The sequence below is a fragment of the Siphateles boraxobius genome, unplaced genomic scaffold (assembly GCF_051911475.1).
Source record: "Siphateles boraxobius isolate OS27281-9 unplaced genomic scaffold, OSU_SipBor_1 29, whole genome shotgun sequence".
Classification (NCBI taxonomy): Eukaryota; Metazoa; Chordata; class Actinopteri; order Cypriniformes; family Leuciscidae; genus Siphateles; species Siphateles boraxobius.
In genome coordinates, this window is record NW_027508908.1 from 11,810,409 (window position 1) to 11,830,373 (window position 19,965).

The window sequence follows — 19,965 nt, forward strand, 5'->3', positions numbered from 1 at the left end:
TCTATGGTTTTAATTCTACAATATATGGTGTAAAAACTTCTGAGTGCTGCCTTCTTCAGGTTGAACGGTGGCTACTGCAGTTGAATTTCCAATTGGATGTTTGGGGTGGTTCGTGATGTAAGGGGTTGTTGGTGAGGTAGGCAAGTTCCATACAGACAGATGCGTCTCAGGTGCACGCCCCCCTCTGCTGGGCTCTGCCAACTTTTCCAGCATTTTTCAAATATTGGCAGTGGGTGGAGTCAGGCTTTGACCAGGGGTTTAGTTACCCTTTTATTAAATCTGTCCATAAAGTGATCAAGTCTCTTTAGAAAAAAATGACTAAACCGCTGGATTCATAAGGATTAGTTTTACAATCTCTTTATGAACTTTTTGAAGCATCAAAGTGGTAGTTGCATAGCTGTCAGTGGAGGGACAGAAAGCTCTCAGATTTCATTAAAAAGATCTTCATTTGTTTTCCGAAGTCCTGGAATGACATGAAGATGAGTAATGAATGACAGTATTTTTATTTTTGGGTGAACTATCCCTTTAAAATCAACACTTATATTAAGGTTAAACTATAGCCCTCTCTCTATAGGCGGGGCCTATATATAATAATACTAATGTGCACATAATGCACAGCAGACCATATCATATACTGTAGATATCGGCCTTTAACTTACATTACATGTAATTTCTGTGCTTACATCTGTGACATTTTGCTGATGCAGTCTTATTTATAATATACATTATATCTTATAATAAAGGGCTCTGTCACAAAGAACGATGCTGCTGACTGGCTGGTAAAGTGATCCTTGTGAACACAAGCAGTTTCTCACTGTCAAGGAATAAAGTGTCATCTGGAATGTCCATATTAATGTGCTTATTTCTTATTATGTTCTGTGTTTATATTGACAGTATGGAACAGTGATGCATTCATGACAAGCTGCTAAACCATTTATGCAGTTGGCTTCTTTGTGAGAAACTGAAAATGCATACATGTGACTGAGAAACAAAAAGAATAAGTGAGCAGATCAATAGAAGATGCTGTTTTATTTATTATCATTAATATATTTTCAAATCTACATTCAGTATATTGCTCGGCCAGCTACAGTTATAAAACTGACAAAAAGATTCCGTAGAATAAATAAATAAATGTAAGGCTTTCATTCATCAAGGCAGTAACATTGAGGGTCTCTACTGAATAATAGCACAAGTCAGCACCAATAACATGCTTGCATACATTCAAATCAGCTCATTAGGTTAAATTAGCTTGAAGCTGACAAGCTTAAGTCCACAGTCTTTTGGATTGAAGTCTGAGTCCCTACCTTTGGTGAACCTAATATTTAACTATGAAATTATTTAAAAGGGCCCTGATATGATCAAACGTTCAGGTATTTTTTTCACCATCTGAATAAATTAAGCTGCAGTGCATTATTATTTATTCAAACTTTAATACAAAAATGTTGCATAAATTGCTTTTGCAAGACCAGAGAATAGAGATGTGCACTGGGTTTCAGCCTTTTTGTTGACAAAACATTACATTAATAAATATCAAGGTTAAATGTATGTATATATTGAGGAATAGAGTTTTGTTTTAGCATCTGACCAGAAGGAACAAATAACAGCACATGCATCATTTGCTATAATCCACTGAAATATGTTCAAAAACCTTGGTTTTGCCTTTGAAACTGGTGGCCAGCACAAAATCACGCTGGTCTGTTGACAGTGCTGTGAATGAGCGTGGCCATTGAACATACACATCCCTGAACTTGATAAAACTCTGGTTTTCCTCATCCCATCTGAAGATCTGGGAGAAAGAATAATCACTGCTCAGAATCAAATAGTGCTGGTCTTTGAACTTGATGGGCTGTAATACAGTGGCACCACGTGAAGGGAAGCCCTGTACATCTTCAAAGTGTTTGCCGGTCCACTTCATGACTTTTGAGTCACCAATGTAGCAGGCGAGGGCAAGGTAGAGAACGTCCTTGATCCTAAAGGCCTTCACACTGACAATGTCGTCCATATTTGCTATCTCATCATGTAGAACAAACTTTTGGGTGCTCTTGTTCCATTGGTAGATAACAGGAACCTGGGAGCGGCTCACTAGAATGAGAACAGATTTGCCATCTAAATCAATAAACTCTGCATCGGTATCACGAAACCACTCATGAAGGAACTGATATGGGTAGAAACCAGTTTCGTTCCATTTAAACAGAGTTGTCATTCCAGCTTTGGAACTGTCCACCATAAGGAAGAACCAGTCATCTCCAATCTGGAAGACTTCAATGTCATTTGGCTTGGACACATTAAGCATTTCAACTGCTTGAAACTTGGTGAACTTATTCTGTGCTTGGTCATATTTGTAGACAAGGGAGCCATCGAAGAGCTGTGAGACAATGACAAGTGCCTGCTCGTTGATCAGAACAGACCTGCACCCAACAACAGACCGTCCTGAAATATAATATATTAAAAAAATTTAATAAACCTCTAAACTCTTTCATAGTTATGACATATGACAAATGATTATGAAGTTAACAGTGTCAAACCTGTGATTTCATCAAAAGGCCTGAAATTTGTCTCAATGTGATCCCATTCCATGATTATGCAGCTGTCTGAATTTGGAACTGCCATAGCAACATATATATCATCTTTGTGAAAGAAGATGTCTGCTGACATGGATTGAGTATTCACTATCTGATGCTGAACAAAATCTGAACAAAAAATGGAAAAGAAACAGACATAATGCAGCACATTCATTCATTGTCACTAAACAAATGTGATCAAATAGCATTTTCTTTAAAGTCACCATGAAATTAAAATGGACAATTCATGTTTTTTAAGTAATATTGCAGCATTTATTATGAATGATTTATCTGTGCACATCATCTTTAAAAAAAAATTATATTAAAAGATTAAATCTTTAATCAAAATAAATTCCCCTTCCTCTTGCAGAGACTCTTCTCTTCTCTGATGACATTTACTGGCGAGAGGGCGGGACACCTCTCACTCACATGACATCACAGCAATGGCAAACCACAACAGTCCAACAATCAAATCAATTCCTGATGGACAAAATCAAGCCTGGTCCCTCCCTAAATTTTTTCTTGTTCGAGAAACAAAATTCGTTTCACAATAATGAAGAAAAGGATATCACAACTTCCTTTTCACAGCATTTATTAAAAATTCAACAGAAAGAAATTGAGATATCTGAGCAACAGAAATTGAGTTACCTGTGGAGACACACTTGCTGTGTTTTTCCGGGACATCCTTTAACAGGACACCCTTCATGGCAGATGGACTGGCACAGTAAACATCTGATATTGTGGCATTGGATCGCTTCAACCACAGCATCAGCCACATGGAATCACAGTCGCACTGGAACATGTTCCCTCGCAGGTCTCTGTTTATTAGACATTAAATAATTAATACGCAAGTTATCTGCTTGGCAAAAGTGGTTGATTACACGTGCCGTTTGCAAATAGAGAACTGAAGAACTCACAGTTCAATCAAAGAGCGCAGATCAGAAAAAAGACCTCTGGGCAATGTTTTTATATTGTTGTTTGCTAATGATCTATAAAAACAGAGAGGAAATGAATCAATACACACAGGCAAAAAACTGCATTTATAGTTTATACTTATGTAAGCTAAATCAGGATTTTTAAGCACCAATGTACCTTATAATTAATACTCAAGACAATATCAGTCAGCAGTGTATAATTTACATTTATCAGACAGTTTTATCCAAAGTGACTTACAAAAGAGGAACAAAGCATTCATCAAAGAGCCAACAATCGTAGTACACAATGCCAGGTTTATTATACAACTAGGAAAATGCATTAGGCATGTGCCTTCTGTATCACATTATGTAGTGAAAATAAAATAAATATTAAACAAAAAATATATGACCTACTTAATTAAATATTATATATGATGCCAACCATAAATCTATGTAATCTAAATTAATATGCATTCTGCAATGTCTTAGCCTTTTCTTGCTGCATACTCACAGATGTGTAACATCCCGAAGTCCTCTGAAGGCATATTTGTTAATCTCTTCAATTTTGTTGCCCTCAATAAATCTGGTTGGAGAAATCAAATGAGACAAAATATACATCGCCAAGAATTTCAGTCAATCACTCTGCAGGGATAATGATCCAGATATCCAACAAATGTGTGCATCTTATTTAGTCAGTAATATATAATGTAAAAAAGTGATCACTTTTTATCATAAATCTAACTGCAGAAAAGCTGTCCAAATACTTACAAATACTCAAGATGAGGAAGCCCTGAGAATGCATCCTCCTTTATTTCAGAAAATGAATTAGAACTTAGGAGACTGAGAAGAGAGAAAAAAGATACCAGGACATAGCCTACCATGATGCATAAACTATCACAATTAATACCCGTCCCATAGTACAGAAATTACCTAAATTTTCCAACATAAAGCATGCCTTGAATTTAATACATAGTGTTTTCTAATGCAGATAAACAGGTACATTTAATAAAGTGATGCAGCAGTCACTTACATTAACTGCAGTGAGGGCATGAGCGAGAACATAGCCTCCTTGATGTCTGGGAAACTGCAATTAACAATACTCCTAAAAAAAATTAAAATAACAAATTAATAAATATTGCACTTTGATTGTTTTTGTACACTACGTGCGCCTTCAGTTTCGAAAACACACATATTTTATAGGCTTTGATGTCGCACCATCTTTATGTTTGATTAAGTATAATTATAAGGATTTTCGCTGAAAAAATTGTTACGAGAACATAATATTGCACTTACAGAGAGTTGATGTCACTCGGTATAGTCCGGGGGATGAGAGAAGAACCGACACAAATGACTGAATCTGTCGTGCAAGTGCACCCTGAAGGACATTTGATTATTCGCTTTGATCGAATCAGTTGAAATGAACAAATTAATAGTAGTGTTACCAAAAGACACTTCCGGATGGAAGAAAATGTATCGTTTGTAAGATCCATGGCTATGTGCGGAGACGAAATCCAAACGCTCCCCTGTCCCGCACAGTGAACTGCAGCACGAAGGACTGTCTCCAGAATCAGCAGCTCTGATGCAGTTGTGCTTTAGACTGTCCCATTGGAGGAGGCCTCACAAATTCAATAAAACAACTAAAAGTGGCCTGCAGCCATTAGATCATACCACTGCTGTTTGATTGTGTTTGTCCTTGACTTAAGATGATTTTAAAATGTGCTTATTATTGCAATTTTTGTATCACACCTCTTCCTGTTTCTCTTGATACAGGCTATTAACTTATATAGGCCTATAAGTTAAATGTCATATCAGCAAAATTATGCTTTATCTGCATAGAGCAAGTTTGAAAATGCCCAGATGATCTCAGCAATGAAAACATGAGGGTAAAGTGGAATATGTGGTAATGACACAGCAATTATTTGAATGAATGGCTTCTGTGTCTTGTTATAAACAAACCTCACCGACATTGGTCATTACTTTACATTAAGATAAGCTCAAGCTGTATTTGTGTCCTCTATTTCCCTACAGATTAAACTAGATGATGCATAACATAAGTTACAACAATTTATCTGGCAAGCAGGAATAAACTTCAATATTACAGCAAATAATGGACTCTACAGAATGCACCATTAATCATTTAGAAGCAGATCTGATTTCAGCATGTAAGTGCTTTCTATCTATATGTGGCTAGGGGAGGTGCTTAAATGGGTGACAGAGACTTCTGCAATCTGGCACTTACTAAGGTAGCCTATTAGTGGTTCTCAACTGCTTTACCTGCAGACCAAACTCCCAATGCATCAATGTCAATCAAATCAGTCACCATAACAGGCTGCAAATTAGGTAGGCTATATGTGCAGACAAGTCAATACAGACAACCTCATCTAAAAAAAATCTTAGTCAGACAACTATGTCCGTTTGAAAACATCATTCAGGCATTGTCTATTTAGTAGGGCAAAGAAAAGACTTTAACACATTGTCACTAAAGCTTTAAAGATCATACAGATCTCCCCCAGTACATAATCTAACACACAAATACACAAATAAGATGACCATGGATCCATCCAACTCAGCACATAACAGCAACTCCGTTCAGACAAAAGAGAAGAAGAGATCATTAACAGCTAAAATATCCATCAATAAAGAACAGTTTCTTTTAAACAACTGTAAGAGTACTCGATATATCTCCTTAAAATAACCGTATTCTAATATTTCAACTAACTTTTTAAATGTACATGGCACATTACGTTGTTTAATGCAGTGTAGCCTATTGTACATGCATGCAGTAGGCTACTTGCATATAGAGGTGTTGTGTTGTGCCATAATTCTGACCCACTGCCAGGGTTTAGGTTTAGGATTAGGTGTGTGGGTGGAGTTAGTATTAGGCAGGTAGCAGCCTCAACACTATGCCATTGTATTAGGCTATATTTTATTCTAAAATAACAAAAAAAATATTATAATACAAAGGGGCAGGCATTTTTCAAACGCTTCCCCGGCTTACTGTAGCACACTCTCTCCAAACACCTCAACAAGAAAATTCCAGAATGGAATCTTCATTGTGGAAGAAAGAGAGGGCAAAGGCGCGTGCCTGATGACGCAGTCACTCTTTTTGCCGAGTATCATGGGAAAATAACATAGCAGGCTAGCACGCGCAGGAAGAGAGGAGAAGAACCGACACCTCCGCGTAGCGAAACTATTCCCGGTTTTATATTTACCACTTACCTCCTCGAACAAGTGTAAACTGGCGACCAGAAACCATCTTTAACTGTCCAACATATCGCGAAGTGTTTACGGTTGTTGTTTGTTTCATTTGTCGGCTTGTTGGATACTTAGCGCGTGTCGCTGTCGAGCGATTTCGCGGAAGAGGTGGGTATAGTTAAATTTACCTTTCACCACTACAGACATCCTCCACTCTTTATTATACAGAAATGTTCGCACTTATTTGAAAGTGGTCGTTGTTCTACCCTAGCAGTAAATAGTGGAAAAGTCAATCAATGACAAGCGATTTAAATAGAGTCAGGGCTTGAAGCCGGTTAAGTTAAGAGGGGAACGTCTTTTCTGTCCGCTAGCCTTTACCATGTCTCCCACCTCTTATACTTCTCTGTATATCTGCTCTTTGTGTTTACATTAGGTCAGCATCGTCCCTGCTTCAGATACCAAAGCCCATCGAGATTACATTCAGAAGATAAGAATAAACTTTTCATAAGCGAGGCTACAGTCGACGGCGGTGTAAATATGAGTTACAAGCCGATCGCCCCCGCACCCACCGGCTCCAACCACACTCCACCAGGTGAGTTTCATTGTGCTCTCTCTTCATTCATGATTTTTTTTGCATACATTTTACTCGCATCTGGGGTAATTTGTGTCTACCACGTTTTCAAATGAACCGTTTTTAATTTCGGGGAAAGGGGTCAGTGAACCTACTGTAAAAGAGGTCAGAGGCACGGATAAAGGGGGAGGAGTTAAAGGAGCCATAGCCATCTGTCTTGCAAATTACATAGATGTGGAATAGTGTGCTGCTAACCGCAACTTACCGCGTTTATGCTTAAAATCTAAGTCTTGTCTTGCCCATATGTGAGTGTGCCATGCCATCACATCAGTGCATCCGATCTTGGCTGTATCTTTCCTCACTTCCTTCCATACTCACACTGGGTGGCGAGATGTCATTGGTTGAAATTGGCCTTTTGACATTTTCATGGTTTGTGATTGGCCTTCCTATTGCTCTCTGGTTTTAGGATCATGTGGCTCATCTCCATCTCTGGCCTCCTCTTCTAACTTTAGACCAGCATTTAGTGACTTTGGTCCACCATCAATGGGCTTTGTACAAGTAAGTTAAGTTTATGATAACAGTGGGATTTTCCTGTTTTTGCAATCTTGAAATTATTCCCAGAGGATCTTGTCTGTTTAAAAAAAAAAAAAAAAAATTATATATATATATATATATATATATATATATATATATATATATATACACACACACTTATATACATGAACACTACTGGTCAAAAGTTGGGATAATTAAGTTTTTTTAGTGTTATTAAAATAGGTCACCAAAACTGAATTTTTTTGAGGGAAAATGCAGTATAAACAATATTGTGAAATATTATTACAATTTAAAAGATTTTCTATTGTAATAGATTTTAATATATTTAAATGTACTTTATTCCTGAATTTTCAACAGCCATTAAGCCAGTCTTCAGTATCACGTAATCGCATAATAAGAATTGAGCACCAGATCAGTATAAATAATTATTGTTGCTCAATTATGTATTAATAATGATTCTTATTATTAATGGTAAACAGCTTGCTGCTTGATATTTTTGTGTAAATGTGGCTATAAAAAAGTTTAGGATTCTGTGATAGCAAGTTTAAGGAACAGGTTTCATTCAAAAACTTTTTTTAAATCTATTAAAAAAAATATTAAATAGCAAAAACTTTTAGTATTTATAATAAAAATAAACAGTGAGCATAAGATACTTCTTACAAAAACATTAAAAAGTCTTAATTCCAAACCTTTAGTGTATATGTACCTTTTAGTAAAGAGGGTATCGCTCAGATTTCTGCACACCTATCTTTCAGGCTCGAAATTAAGCCTTGTCAAGTGCTTGTAAATCGGTCATTAACGTGTCCAAGCAAAAAAATATGATTTTTGTGTTGTTAATATAATTTATTTTGAAGCAATATTCTCAGTGTTCTATCAGCTTTGACATTTAAATATGAATATTTGTGATATTTACCCTGAGGGCATTTCCCCCCCTAATCTTATTAAATGTATGCTTTATCTTTCATTTTAAATTCTTAAATTTGATCAATAAATTCAATTAAAATAATACGACACTATAGGACTGTTACCAATCAAATTAAATAACTGTTTTTCTGTAGCCAGTTAAAGTGTCCCAGGGATCTACGTATAGTGAGCTGCTCTCTGTCATTGAGGAGATGAGCCGTGAAATTCGTCCTACCTACGCTGGCAGCAAAAGTGCCATGGAGAGACTGAAGAGAGGTACACCACACCCTTCTGAATAAAGTGCATGCAACACATTTGTAACAGTCAGTGACGTTTAGCCCCCGGAGGAATGTAAGAAAGGGCAGGCGTGATAGTTCACTCGGTTTTTCAGTTCTTCACATGGGATGAGGCTTGCAACGTTTCTTTTGTTCAGATTAATTATTGAAGTTGCATTACATATAAAAGTTGCCATCTAGTGTCTGACATGTAGTAATTTTGTATATTTAATAAAATTAAATAAATTCTTTCAAGGATAAAATAATTACTATGAATAGAATCTGCTGCGTGGTTCATTAGCAAATGGTCTGTCATGCTTCAAAACATTTACCGTTGAAATGGCTGATATGTGTTTCTGTCTTTCTTTAGGTATCATCCACGCACGTGCTCTTGTCAGGGAGTGTCTAGCGGAGACAGAGCGAAGTGCTCGCACATAACACACACACACACACCCTCCCTCCGGTACTTGTCTCCTCATTGTTCTGTTTCTTACAGACATGCCCCTTCTCTTTGCCAAGCTATTTACAACACCATCTCTTTCTATCTTTCTTATCGACATTTGTCCATCACGCATAGCTATCTCCCAGATGTACACCTCATGTAGTGTCACTGCGATTGGCATAGAAATTTTTTACGCCCAATTTTTGCAAATCTGTATTTAAATAAAAAAAATAGAAATCAATCAATTTGCCAGATTTTTAATTCCACTGCGAGCAAGTGCTTGTTTAAAAAATTGGGTGAGTAATTTTATTTGGCTTTGGTCACAACATAAATGCACACTAGCTGCAGCAACATGTATTTAAAAAGCACTTTGAAAATATCTTTTTATTTGTAGTGACATATATAGGTTTAACTGTGACAATTATTAACTACACAAAAATGTGAACAAGTATATGTGTTCTGTTTCACTGATGGGGGGGGGAAGAATATTCTTTTACATGTGCTATCACAGTGTTAACAATCTGTCTTTCACTTACATATTTCACAGACCTTCTAATGCCTGACATTTCATATTTATTTCCTTTATCTTTTAAGATTAAAATGTAGTATACATACAAAGACAATAAAGGTAATACCAATACAATTAATAAACATGATAAATACAAAAGAATAACGTAAAAATGGGGGGAGATATATAGTCATAGCAATCCCATTTTATCATCATCAGATTGTCTTTCAGCTTTGTTTCTTTCAGACTGCCCTTGTTAAAGAGCACTGACCATAATGCATTGGGTTGTGAAGTTTCCATCAGCAATATCCAAAAAGTGAATATACAAGGCTGGTATTTACCCATTCCTGGTTCACAGGGGTTGCAGATCCCATTGATAATGAAAATGAGCATTCTTCAACAAATGATGGGTAACTCTCAGGGATAAATGTATGGCCAGGCCATTCAAAGCTATGCACTGGATGCACTCTTCATTTGTATGTCAATTTACCAATAAAATATGATCAAATAAGGGGATGATGTGTTAAATAAACTTGTGAGGGATACATTTATCAGAGTGCATTTCTCCTTATAAATGGAGAATTGGACATTCATCTTTGTTTCAGCCCTGAAAAGAGGAAAATAGCACAGGTTACTTAATGGAGCAGCTTTTTTTTTTGCTGTTTAACAATATTATACACCCTAATTTAGATTCTTCATAGGTCGCATTTGAGATGAAACTAACCGTGGTAGCTGCAGCAGTGGCTTTGTCGCTGTAGTTGAACAGGTTTTTGTAGCGTCCCTTCTCCTCTTTCTGTTTTTCCCGAATGCGTTCCTCCATTGCTCTCAACTCCTTTGCAACTGAAGTTTTAAGTGATGGTTCCAATCTAATCACTTTGGCAAAGTCAGCTCTTGCCTCTGCTTCATTCCATACCGCTGCATGAGCTTTCCCTCGTTTGAAATATGCCTTCACATTATCTGTGAGAAAGACAAGACATCTGAAATGCAATAAAACAGTTCTCATGGTACTCAAGTTAACTGTAGCTTGTTTTTAAATAACATATTACTGCAGCTTTTAATTCCCTCAAAGATTTAGGACAAAGAAATTACACTGCCCTAAAAGTGTGGGGGGGGGGGGAAGTGCCTAGCTGTGAATACAAAGTACATGTGATTGTACTTGTTTTGATATTTACCCTCGTACTTGTTGATGATAGAAGAGCAGTGGTCCAACACCTCATAGTATTGGCCCAGCAGAAGCTTACACTGGCAGTAGTTGAGGAGGAGAGGGGTGATCATAAGATCTAGTTTGATCCATTGCTCATCACCCGGACGTTCCTTTGAACAGGGAATATATGTTTTAAGTAAAAGTTTAATCTTAAAGGGATGATTCACCCAAAAATGAAAAATATGTAATTAATTACCCTCCGCCTCATGTCATTCCAAACTCGTAAGACTTTTGTTCATCTTCAGAACACAAATGAAGATCTTTAAGATGAAATCAGAGCTTTCTGTCCCTCCATAGACAGATACACAACTACCACTTTTGGGCAAATAAGTGTTCATTTGAAAAAGTTCATAAAGACATAGTAAAATTAATCCATATTTTCTTAAAGTCATTTGCTTTTTATGATAAAAAGTTTTAATTTAAGCTTTTATTCACATATAAACATTGATCAGAGAACTTAAAACGAAGCTCAACCGAACCTGCTTGACGTGCGAGAACAAACCTCACTGGTTCTTGCATGTCAAACGAACATGCTTGAACTTCCCTTTACCACAACTGATATGAGAGTTGATGAATGTGAATAGAATTAAAATTCTAAATTCAATCAGTTCATCATTTAAAGTGAAAATTTGGACTAAACTGCTCAATTCATATGGGTTAGTTTTACGATCTCTTTATGAACTTTTTATAGCATCCAAGTAGTTGTGTAGCTGTCAAGGGAGGGACAGAAAGCTCTCAGATTTAATCAAAAAGATCTTCATTAGTGTTTAGAAAATTAACAAAAGTCTTACGGGTTTGGAACGACATGAGGGTGAGTAAATTATGGAATTTTCATTTTTGGGAGAACTAACCCTTAATACACGGTCACGGCGGTCAACTACACGGTATATCTAATCTTACCACTTTTATTAAGTGGTTATATTAAATTTTTTTATTATTATAATTATTTTAATATTTATTATTATAAATTTGTGATCAAATACCATTAAACGTGCAGCCGAAGTGTTGGTTTCAAACGGCTTCATTCTGTGCAAAAACCACCCCTGATATCTTGCATGCAATGCTTCAAGGATACATTTGTTCTTCAACAAGGGTAATGTGTAAGTTTTAAAGGGTCATGAAACCGTACAACATTTTTTGAGATGTTAAAATATGTACAGTTGCACTTCACTGAAAACAACAATAGCACACATGCTTAAATTATTATTAAGGAAAAAGTGATTATTTTTTGGAGCCATTTTTTTTCTGCTGGTTTAAAAAGCAAAGTTGAACCAACGTCATAAGTGAGGTATATATGCATCAATTGGGAGTGGGGATTGGCTGTAGAGTACGCATCTACGTCATCACTTTCAGAGTTTTTCTCTGCATTTATTCATCAGTATGAACTCTTAATCCAATCACTGCGCTGTATTATGCATGAGATCGCATTACAACGGTAAATTCAAATGTTACAAAAGAGTTTCAGAGCTGTTCATTCATGTAGCCTGTTCAAGTTCGGACACAAGGGGTTGTTTTCACGGTACAGCAACACAAAAGTGTTGTTTGCATTTTTCCCACAATGCGGTCAGAGCTGCAGTTTGAATTCCAACACATGAAAAAATATGACTGTAACGATATGTAACAACACTCGCAACGCGGATCACAGTTCATATTCGGACCAGAGCAAGTGTGTTTCAAGTTGCTATGCACATATTTCATAAATGTCTCTTCTAATACAGAAGTCAACATTTGTGGATCAAATTTGTGGACCAACAAGTGGTCGCCATTTGTGGGCCAACAAGTGGATCAAAAAAGTTAATCAAAGTTGTCCTAAGACAAGAATGGGTATTGTTCAAAATTCATGTATAACTTTAATAAAAGGTTTTGATCCACTTAAAAAGTTTGTCTACTGTATCCACCTGTTTCCGGGGGGCGCTACTGTAAAAAATAAAGTGGGTGCAACTTCCGGTCAGGCGGCGGAAGTAGCATACCAATGGTATTTTGTGAGCTATTTAGCGAAGAGGCTAGGTGTTTTCTTTTTTTCGGATCATTTTTTTACTATATAAACTAAGTTGCAAACCTTTATGAGAGATGTAGTTACGGAGCTCATGGACAACATGTGCTAATTCTGTGGCCAATTTTACTATAGCCTACAATTATCCCATTATATAAACATCTCCATGTTTTCAGTGCTGATGCAGACGTGTTCATGTAACATGTAATGGTGGCGCTGCCAATAAAACATAAAAGCTGTCACAAAGATCCGGCAAAACTAATGATTATGAATATGTAAAATATAGCAATGATACATTTTAATTAGGCTATTTATTAATAAACAAGTGTTTTCTGTGTCGATGCTGACTCGCGATCTTCACAGTAGCGAACGCGCCGGAGAAAAATGCACATTTCATACGGATTACATAGTTTTCTTTCGTTTTGAATTGTTCTGTTTAAGACATTTCAAGCGTTCTGTAGATAATATATATATTTCTCAGGTCTGTAAGGCAAGTAGACTATGATGAGTTTCGGTTCATTTATGAGACAAGCTGCAGTTCAGGCGTCGACGCCTCCGTGTGGTGATATTATTGTCTGCTATATTTACTTATTATTTATTAAATCCAGGTAATTTGTTGATGAAACGTTGATTAAAATGAAGATACAATTAATACAAAACAAAATTAACAATAAAGTCGGCTTAGTGCTTCTTTTTGAGGTCTGTAAAAGTTTTAATGCAGTCTTTTAGTAGGCTAACACTTTCAGGGAACTCTCACGTCCGTAACATTGTTTTTTCCTCAATGCGAACACGAAAAATAAAATAAAATGAATATTTTATTTTCTGTGGAGAGCCAACCCTTCTTCATCCAGTGGGTAGTATTACTTTAAGTTGCGCAGTGTAATTCACACATTTCACAGAATAAAATAAAAATAAAAAATGTTCCACCTAAAAATTTAAGAATTGTTTGTGTCACGTCCATGTGTATGTATACGCAAAAGCATGTGTATTTCCCTCATATTAAATGTAAAATGCATGCGTTATATTTTTCTAATGTCTGGGCTCCTTTATTAATGGAGTATGATATATAAACAGAAGTTTTAATATATTAAATGCATTTTTTGTGGTATTGTATTGTATAATGTTAACTTCAAATAATAGGCTACTAATAGTAATTTAAAGATATGCTATAGCCTATTGGATCTGGACGGGAAGGATAACTCTGGGAGTTGAAATTCTCCCTTCACACACGCGACACAGGTTCTTGGATCGATTTCGGTTTTATATCGTGTATATTGAAGCATATTTAACATGATTGTATTTTTATTATTATTTAGGAACAAACGAGGGTCTCTGTTTAAGAAACGCCGGCTCGCAGCGGCAGGTTCCAGAGCACAGCAGCGCATCTTCAAGTTTAGCCTAACTGAACGTCCAGTTTAACTGCCACAAGTTGATCTTCAATCAATAAAGAATTAATCGTGGAAAAACACGCTGTATTTTTGTATTTTTATTGCATTTTTAATTTATAAAAAGTTAAATAATAATACATTTTAATATAAATATTAGTTTAGCCTAGTAATCGAATGCCCATCCCTAGTAGCCTAAGTTACTGCTATTTCACCCTTTTTTAATTTCGTTGAGGTTATATTCCCACATCGTTAGCAAGTTTTGATCGCTAACGTTACATCTTGAATGACTATCAACTGTTGAATGAATGTCACGTCTCGCTTATTTACTTCGAACCAGAAGACGGGCCACTTTTGTCGCAAGGCCTCATGGGACGTAGGAAACTTGTGGATATATATGCAAATAAAGACACTGATACAGTGGCACTTCTGATCATTAACTAATTCTTATACACTGAAGAAACTTAAAGCCGAAAAGTCAAAGAGGAATGGACAAAAAATTAACTATACCTTTATTCTTTCTGTATTAAACTGATGCGTGTCATTTTTTAAAATATTGTAGTGCTCGTATACGTAATGAAATTTTTTAATGTTCTACCTCATTTTTGATATAGAGCAATCGCTCTGCAAAGTTATAATGCTGATTTGATCATATTGCTAAGAATAATTTATCAAAACATATTTGATTTGTTCATGATAGTTTTTAGTAATGATAATAATGATATTGTTCATGATAAGACTTTTGTGAGTTTGTCGTCATAGGATCATATTTTTAAAAATAGATAAAGGCGTCCCCAACTCTGTTGTGCTTTTCTTTATCCGCTCATATTTTAATATTCATTTGTCTGTTTAATGAGTGTGTTGTAGGTCTGTGTTTTATTGGTGGTTTTCTCCCTTCTTCCCACCCTCTAAACTCCCACTTTTCCACAGCTCTGCGCACCCATTTCCTTAATCTTTTTCAAATCTGTGGTGTTAACGACCAGTAATAAAACAGGGGTTTCATGACACTTCAATGCTTAGCAACTATTAAGACTAACCTTCATTTGTAAGCTCTTCAGACAGGCTATAGCATTGTAGTACTTCTCAGCAGCTGCTGCAATATCTCCACTCTTGAATAGCGCATTTCCCTCTTCGTGGATCTGCGGTATGGCCTCCAGTTTCTCCTCATCTGTCATTGCCCATATTTCCAACTGAAAGGAGCCGGGGGGCAAGACCTTGGGAACATGATTACACAGAGAATCATGAAAAAGCCACTTTGTAATTCAAGTATTTTTGTTGTTAAATTAGGCAGTTTTATTATGATAGCGCAGTTAACACCTCTAAAATGGATACCATGCTACTGTTTCTCACCTGTAGCATTTCCAGAGTAAAAACTAGAGGCTGAGGATGGGCCTGCAACTTGTCCAGATCGTGGTGACCTATGGAATGATGCGAGTGAACTTGAGCTACTCCACAACAGTGTCTCTGTCCTTCCAGTGGGTCTTTTCCTTGGCTGATGTTGCGTAGTGACAGAGAAACCATGGGGTAGAGAGCTGTGTGCTATTACAGTGGAAACAAAAACAACTCAGTACTGAGCCGAAGAATCAAAAAATAAAGGTTCTAAAGAACACGTATTTATTCATAGATATTTACATTACTATGAGGCAGATAATAATTAACAAGTCACTAACCTTTACATCACAGGTGAAATCAGCAATTTCACCCTCTCTCATTGTGGTAACCACTTGCTCCCACACAGGAAGCTTGAACTTCTTCCCCAGTATGAGCTCCATAGGTTTACTCTGACCTCCCATTGTCCTGGAGTCATCCAACACAGTGCCATCACAAAGACTAGTGCGGTAATGAAACTTGACCTTTCGAGAGAAAAAAATATTTGTTTGATTAAATCAGGGGTAGGCAAGTTCGGTCCTAGAGAGCCGCTGTCCTGCAGAGTTTGGCTCCAACACCTAAAAAACCTCACCTGCCAACAGCCTTAGTAATCCTGAATATATTGATTAGCTTGTTCAGGTGTGTTTTGATTAGGGTTGTAACTAAATTCTGCAGGACTGCGGCTCTCTAGGACTGAACTTGCCTACCCCTGGATTAAATATTTCCAACATTTTAAGCCCAAAAAGCTCTCAGTGCAAAAACAGACATCTCTGGTGTTTACATTTTATTTTTCACTTACTATTGCCCACATATGCAAACCTTTTTTCTATCTTTCTTTCAATTTTCAAACATTTGATTCCATTTCATTTTTCTGACTATTAATTCATATGTCAGGCTTTATTGATACTTCATATAATGCAGCCAGTGGCTAACGTTACATAATATATTGCAGTTAAAACGCTGTCGTTAAGGGGTAACGTTACGTAACGTTAGCTTTCAGATGTCATTCAGAAGGGAGGAATATTTGTTCCTCTGTCAGTGCCAAAAATGCAAACAGAAAGACATGCATATTGTCTGCGAGTCCTCCTTGATGGCTTGTAACATCAGGTACCCATTCCGATGTTTAGCTAAAGGCTAAATCTGAATACATTGGGCCTCCTTGTAAAAACAGCTCATAAAACAGTGAAAATTATCAGAGTACTAATGCGATATATACTTAACATAACCCACTTCACGACAGGGCTATTTTCGGGGGAATTCAAGCCCATAGTACACTCAAAACGGGTGAATCTAGCTAGCTCGTTATCCGTAGAGTTCGACGCGTTAAAAATAATACATTGACTCTCCGTCTCGACATTTCATTACTGCAAAATGTCACCTGAACGTTTCATTACCTTTGTTCCATTAGGAAACGTTGAAAGCTCTCCTTTGCCGGGAGAGATTACTTTTTTCTGAACGCCATCCGCTATGAGCTTGATAGCAAGTTCCTCCATTCTTCTCGAAGATGTAGAAGAATAGTGTCACTCTGTTGAGACTAGATGGCGCTGCTGTTTAGCAGCGAAACGACGTTAAAACTTCAGCAGGTTATAAAAACAATAAGATATTGATTTGACGTGTGTTTTGTAATTTGAGTATTTCTCATTCTTTGACTGTTTGCACTAAATTGTTCTGGAGCTGATTTTTTTGTTAGATAAATGTGTTTTTATGTTTTAAAGACGTAAGTTATATTCATGACAAACCTTTAGAAACTAACATTTGTTCTGTTCGTAATTTATTCCTTATTTTAGGTAAACATCATATTCATAAATGTTGTTGGTCAAAAAGAAATGTTGATGGCCAAAATTTGAGCTTTATCAGTAGGCCTCTATCGAAACACTGGACGATAGCACCACAGCAAAAAAAAATTATATAGGCCTACTGTTTTCTTTCCATTTTACAGGCGTTTGTGCTTGTTTTGGAATTAGTGATTAGTTAGACTTCAATACACCTATAGTTCTTTAATTCTGTTTTTTATTTAATTAATTATGAAAATGTATTATTCATTTTTATTATTGTTATTCTTTTTGTATTATTATTTTGTATCTATTCTTTGCATCTGTTGTGTTGGTTATGTCACAAAATTAAGCTAAAAAAATACTTAACATAGATCAAGTTTCAAGAATTCAGTTTAATGGTTATTTGGTGTTAAAGATATAATAGCAACCAGACATTTTGACCAATTAATGCAATTATACAATTCCATTTTCAAAGTGTATCAGAAATTATATTGATAAATACTTCAAAAATTAATTATATATTATTTTCTATTAAATTTGAGGGTTGCCCAGTCCAATAACACAGCATGCCAGTCGCCCTCCAGCATTGCCATTCAGCAAGCTTGCCACATTGCCACCTCTGCCCAAATCATCCTGCCCCTCATGAATGACAACAGACCGACCAAGTATTGCTAGTGTCCCAAAGAGTGTTGCATTGGAGTCCTGGGAGAGACGAATCTTCCCATTAACAGGCACAAAGTTCCCAAAGTCCCCTGGATGTTGAGGATGGTTCACGCTGAGGGGATTGTAATGCCCACCTGTAGATCCACAGCCCTTGCTTAAGTCTCCGTACTCGTGAATGTGCAACGCCCTGGGCTGCTGACTGGAGACAGGGAGACCATACAGCCTGAAAATCACGCTCAGTTTGTCCTTTGGGCTAGACTGTAGGAAAAGAATGTGTCCATACACACGAGGCATGCCAGGTGCTAGTCTAGTGTTAGGGCGCATTCTACATACGGCCCGATGGGAATCACTGTACACTGCTGAGGGAACTGGATTTGAAACATATGCCAAACCTGAGCGTGACCCACAAACGTGCACATGGCAATGGAGCAAGAATGCTAGAAGTGGTAAAATGTAGAAGCTTTTCATTTCTTCTTTTCCCTGCGGCAAAGCAAAACACCTTAATTAGAAAATCAAAAAGCCAAGCCAAATTATACAACGAGCCATTATCCAATTAAATACACACACATTTATATATATATATATATATATATAAATTAAGCCAGGTTTACAATTTTTGTTTAATTTTGTTGACATATTAGGGGATTTTGGATTTCTGTTTTTATCACTCCATAAATTTGAAAATACTGTCAACTCAACAGAGAAAAAGTATAAAATCAGGCGTATTATATAGCTATATGAGCAAACCCTTCTGTATAAAACTTCAGAATATAGATAGGAATAAAACTGTAAAGTCTGGTATAGCCTACGTAAATTATGCTAAAGTGAAGAGTTCTGAGAATTTTTTTTTTGTTGAGAAAATCCTTTAATCCTTGTAATTGAAATCTACATACGCAAAAAGATAAAGTGCAATAAAGGTAACACTTAAACGTGTTTGGATGTTTTCTATCCACTAGTTTGAAACAACACTTAGCCAAATAGCCCAACATCTCAAAATTGACCGATGCATGGAAAAAAAAAACAGTTTTTGCCTTTAGTGTCACTGTCAGAAGAGTGTAGGCTACCACAGTCGCGCCTTAATGATCTTAATTAATTAAAATGTTCAAATATCCTAAACAATACCATACGCCTCGTCGTTGATAATCGCCAAAAACTCTATATCGTTATGTTAACTTACATGTTATGCTGATGTACAATCACTATTCTACTATAGTTACTTACCTCTCGTGTGACGTCACGTTTTAAAAAATAACTTTAAAATAACAGACGTGTTACACGATCGGTGTTCCTTCGCTTGAAATAATGTAAGGTTGTTGTTTTACACTTACATAACTCAGGGGCGTAAACATCTCAAATTTAGTAAATTATAGGCTAACCCTTTTGCACTCCTTCTACGGATCAAATTTCATGTCTGCCCACATTGCGCAAAGAACTCGTATGAAACATAGGCCTATGCAGATCAAAAATAATATAAGATATTTGTTTTTCCTCTTGTTTGTCCTCCATCAATGTTTTAGTAGGGTAGCTTCATAAATATTGTTATAGGCTGTGGAAAACGTGTATTTGATTAACTAAAAAAAAACTTAAATTTTTTTAATGAAAGTATTATATATTTTGAGTATTTAAGATATTATCGTAAAGTAAAAAATAAAT

At 36.3% G+C, this 19,965-nt stretch overlaps 4 protein-coding genes across 6 annotated transcripts; 1 reads left to right on the forward strand and 3 right to left on the reverse strand.

The window, feature by feature from the left end:
* Nucleotides 1-1,010: 1,010 nt before the first annotated feature.
* Nucleotides 1,011-7,579, reverse strand: lgi2b (leucine-rich repeat LGI family, member 2b). 2 transcript variants are annotated; one of them, XM_077246608.1, is made up of 9 exons: nt 7,507-7,579; nt 4,769-4,850; nt 4,506-4,577; nt 4,244-4,315; nt 3,987-4,058; nt 3,479-3,550; nt 3,210-3,379; nt 2,526-2,690; nt 1,011-2,430 (listed from the first exon to the last, which is right to left on the reverse strand). In XM_077246608.1, the coding sequence occupies exons 1-9, from the start codon at nt 7,562-7,564 to the stop codon at nt 1,613-1,615; spliced, it is 1,581 nt and encodes a 526-aa protein (XP_077102723.1). In that variant the 5' UTR covers nt 7,565-7,579; the 3' UTR covers nt 1,011-1,612. The 2 variants fall into 2 exon arrangements, with proteins under 2 accessions (XP_077102723.1, XP_077102721.1); XM_077246606.1 differs by lacking the exon at nt 7,507-7,579 and having other exon boundaries at nt 4,769-5,091.
* Nucleotides 6,429-9,657, forward strand: cdk2ap2 (cyclin dependent kinase 2 associated protein 2). Its single transcript, XM_077246610.1, has 5 exons — nt 6,429-6,838; nt 7,104-7,262; nt 7,708-7,799; nt 8,855-8,975; nt 9,345-9,657. Exons 2-5 carry the CDS (start codon nt 7,208-7,210, stop codon nt 9,410-9,412), a joined length of 336 nt encoding a protein of 111 aa, XP_077102725.1. The 5' UTR covers nt 6,429-6,838; nt 7,104-7,207; the 3' UTR covers nt 9,413-9,657.
* A 112-nt stretch (nt 9,658-9,769) lies between these two features.
* Nucleotides 9,770-17,420, reverse strand: aip (aryl hydrocarbon receptor interacting protein). The gene is made up of 7 exons (XM_077246609.1): nt 17,269-17,420; nt 16,177-16,359; nt 15,857-16,045; nt 15,544-15,720; nt 11,097-11,238; nt 10,649-10,881; nt 9,770-10,531 (listed from the first exon to the last, which is right to left on the reverse strand). The coding sequence occupies exons 1-7, from the start codon at nt 17,365-17,367 to the stop codon at nt 10,526-10,528; spliced, it is 1,029 nt and encodes a 342-aa protein (XP_077102724.1). The 5' UTR covers nt 17,368-17,420; the 3' UTR covers nt 9,770-10,525.
* A 601-nt stretch (nt 17,421-18,021) lies between these two features.
* On the reverse strand, nt 18,022-19,679 carry sod3b (superoxide dismutase 3, extracellular b). 2 transcript variants are annotated; one of them, XM_077246611.1, is made up of 2 exons: nt 19,534-19,679; nt 18,022-18,792 (listed from the first exon to the last, which is right to left on the reverse strand). In XM_077246611.1, exon 2 carries the CDS (start codon nt 18,778-18,780, stop codon nt 18,181-18,183), a length of 600 nt encoding a protein of 199 aa, XP_077102726.1. In that variant the 5' UTR covers nt 18,781-18,792; nt 19,534-19,679; the 3' UTR covers nt 18,022-18,180. The 2 variants fall into 2 exon arrangements, with proteins under 2 accessions (XP_077102726.1, XP_077102727.1); XM_077246612.1 differs by having other exon boundaries at nt 18,022-18,811; nt 19,534-19,653.
* Nucleotides 19,680-19,965: the final 286 nt, after the last annotated feature.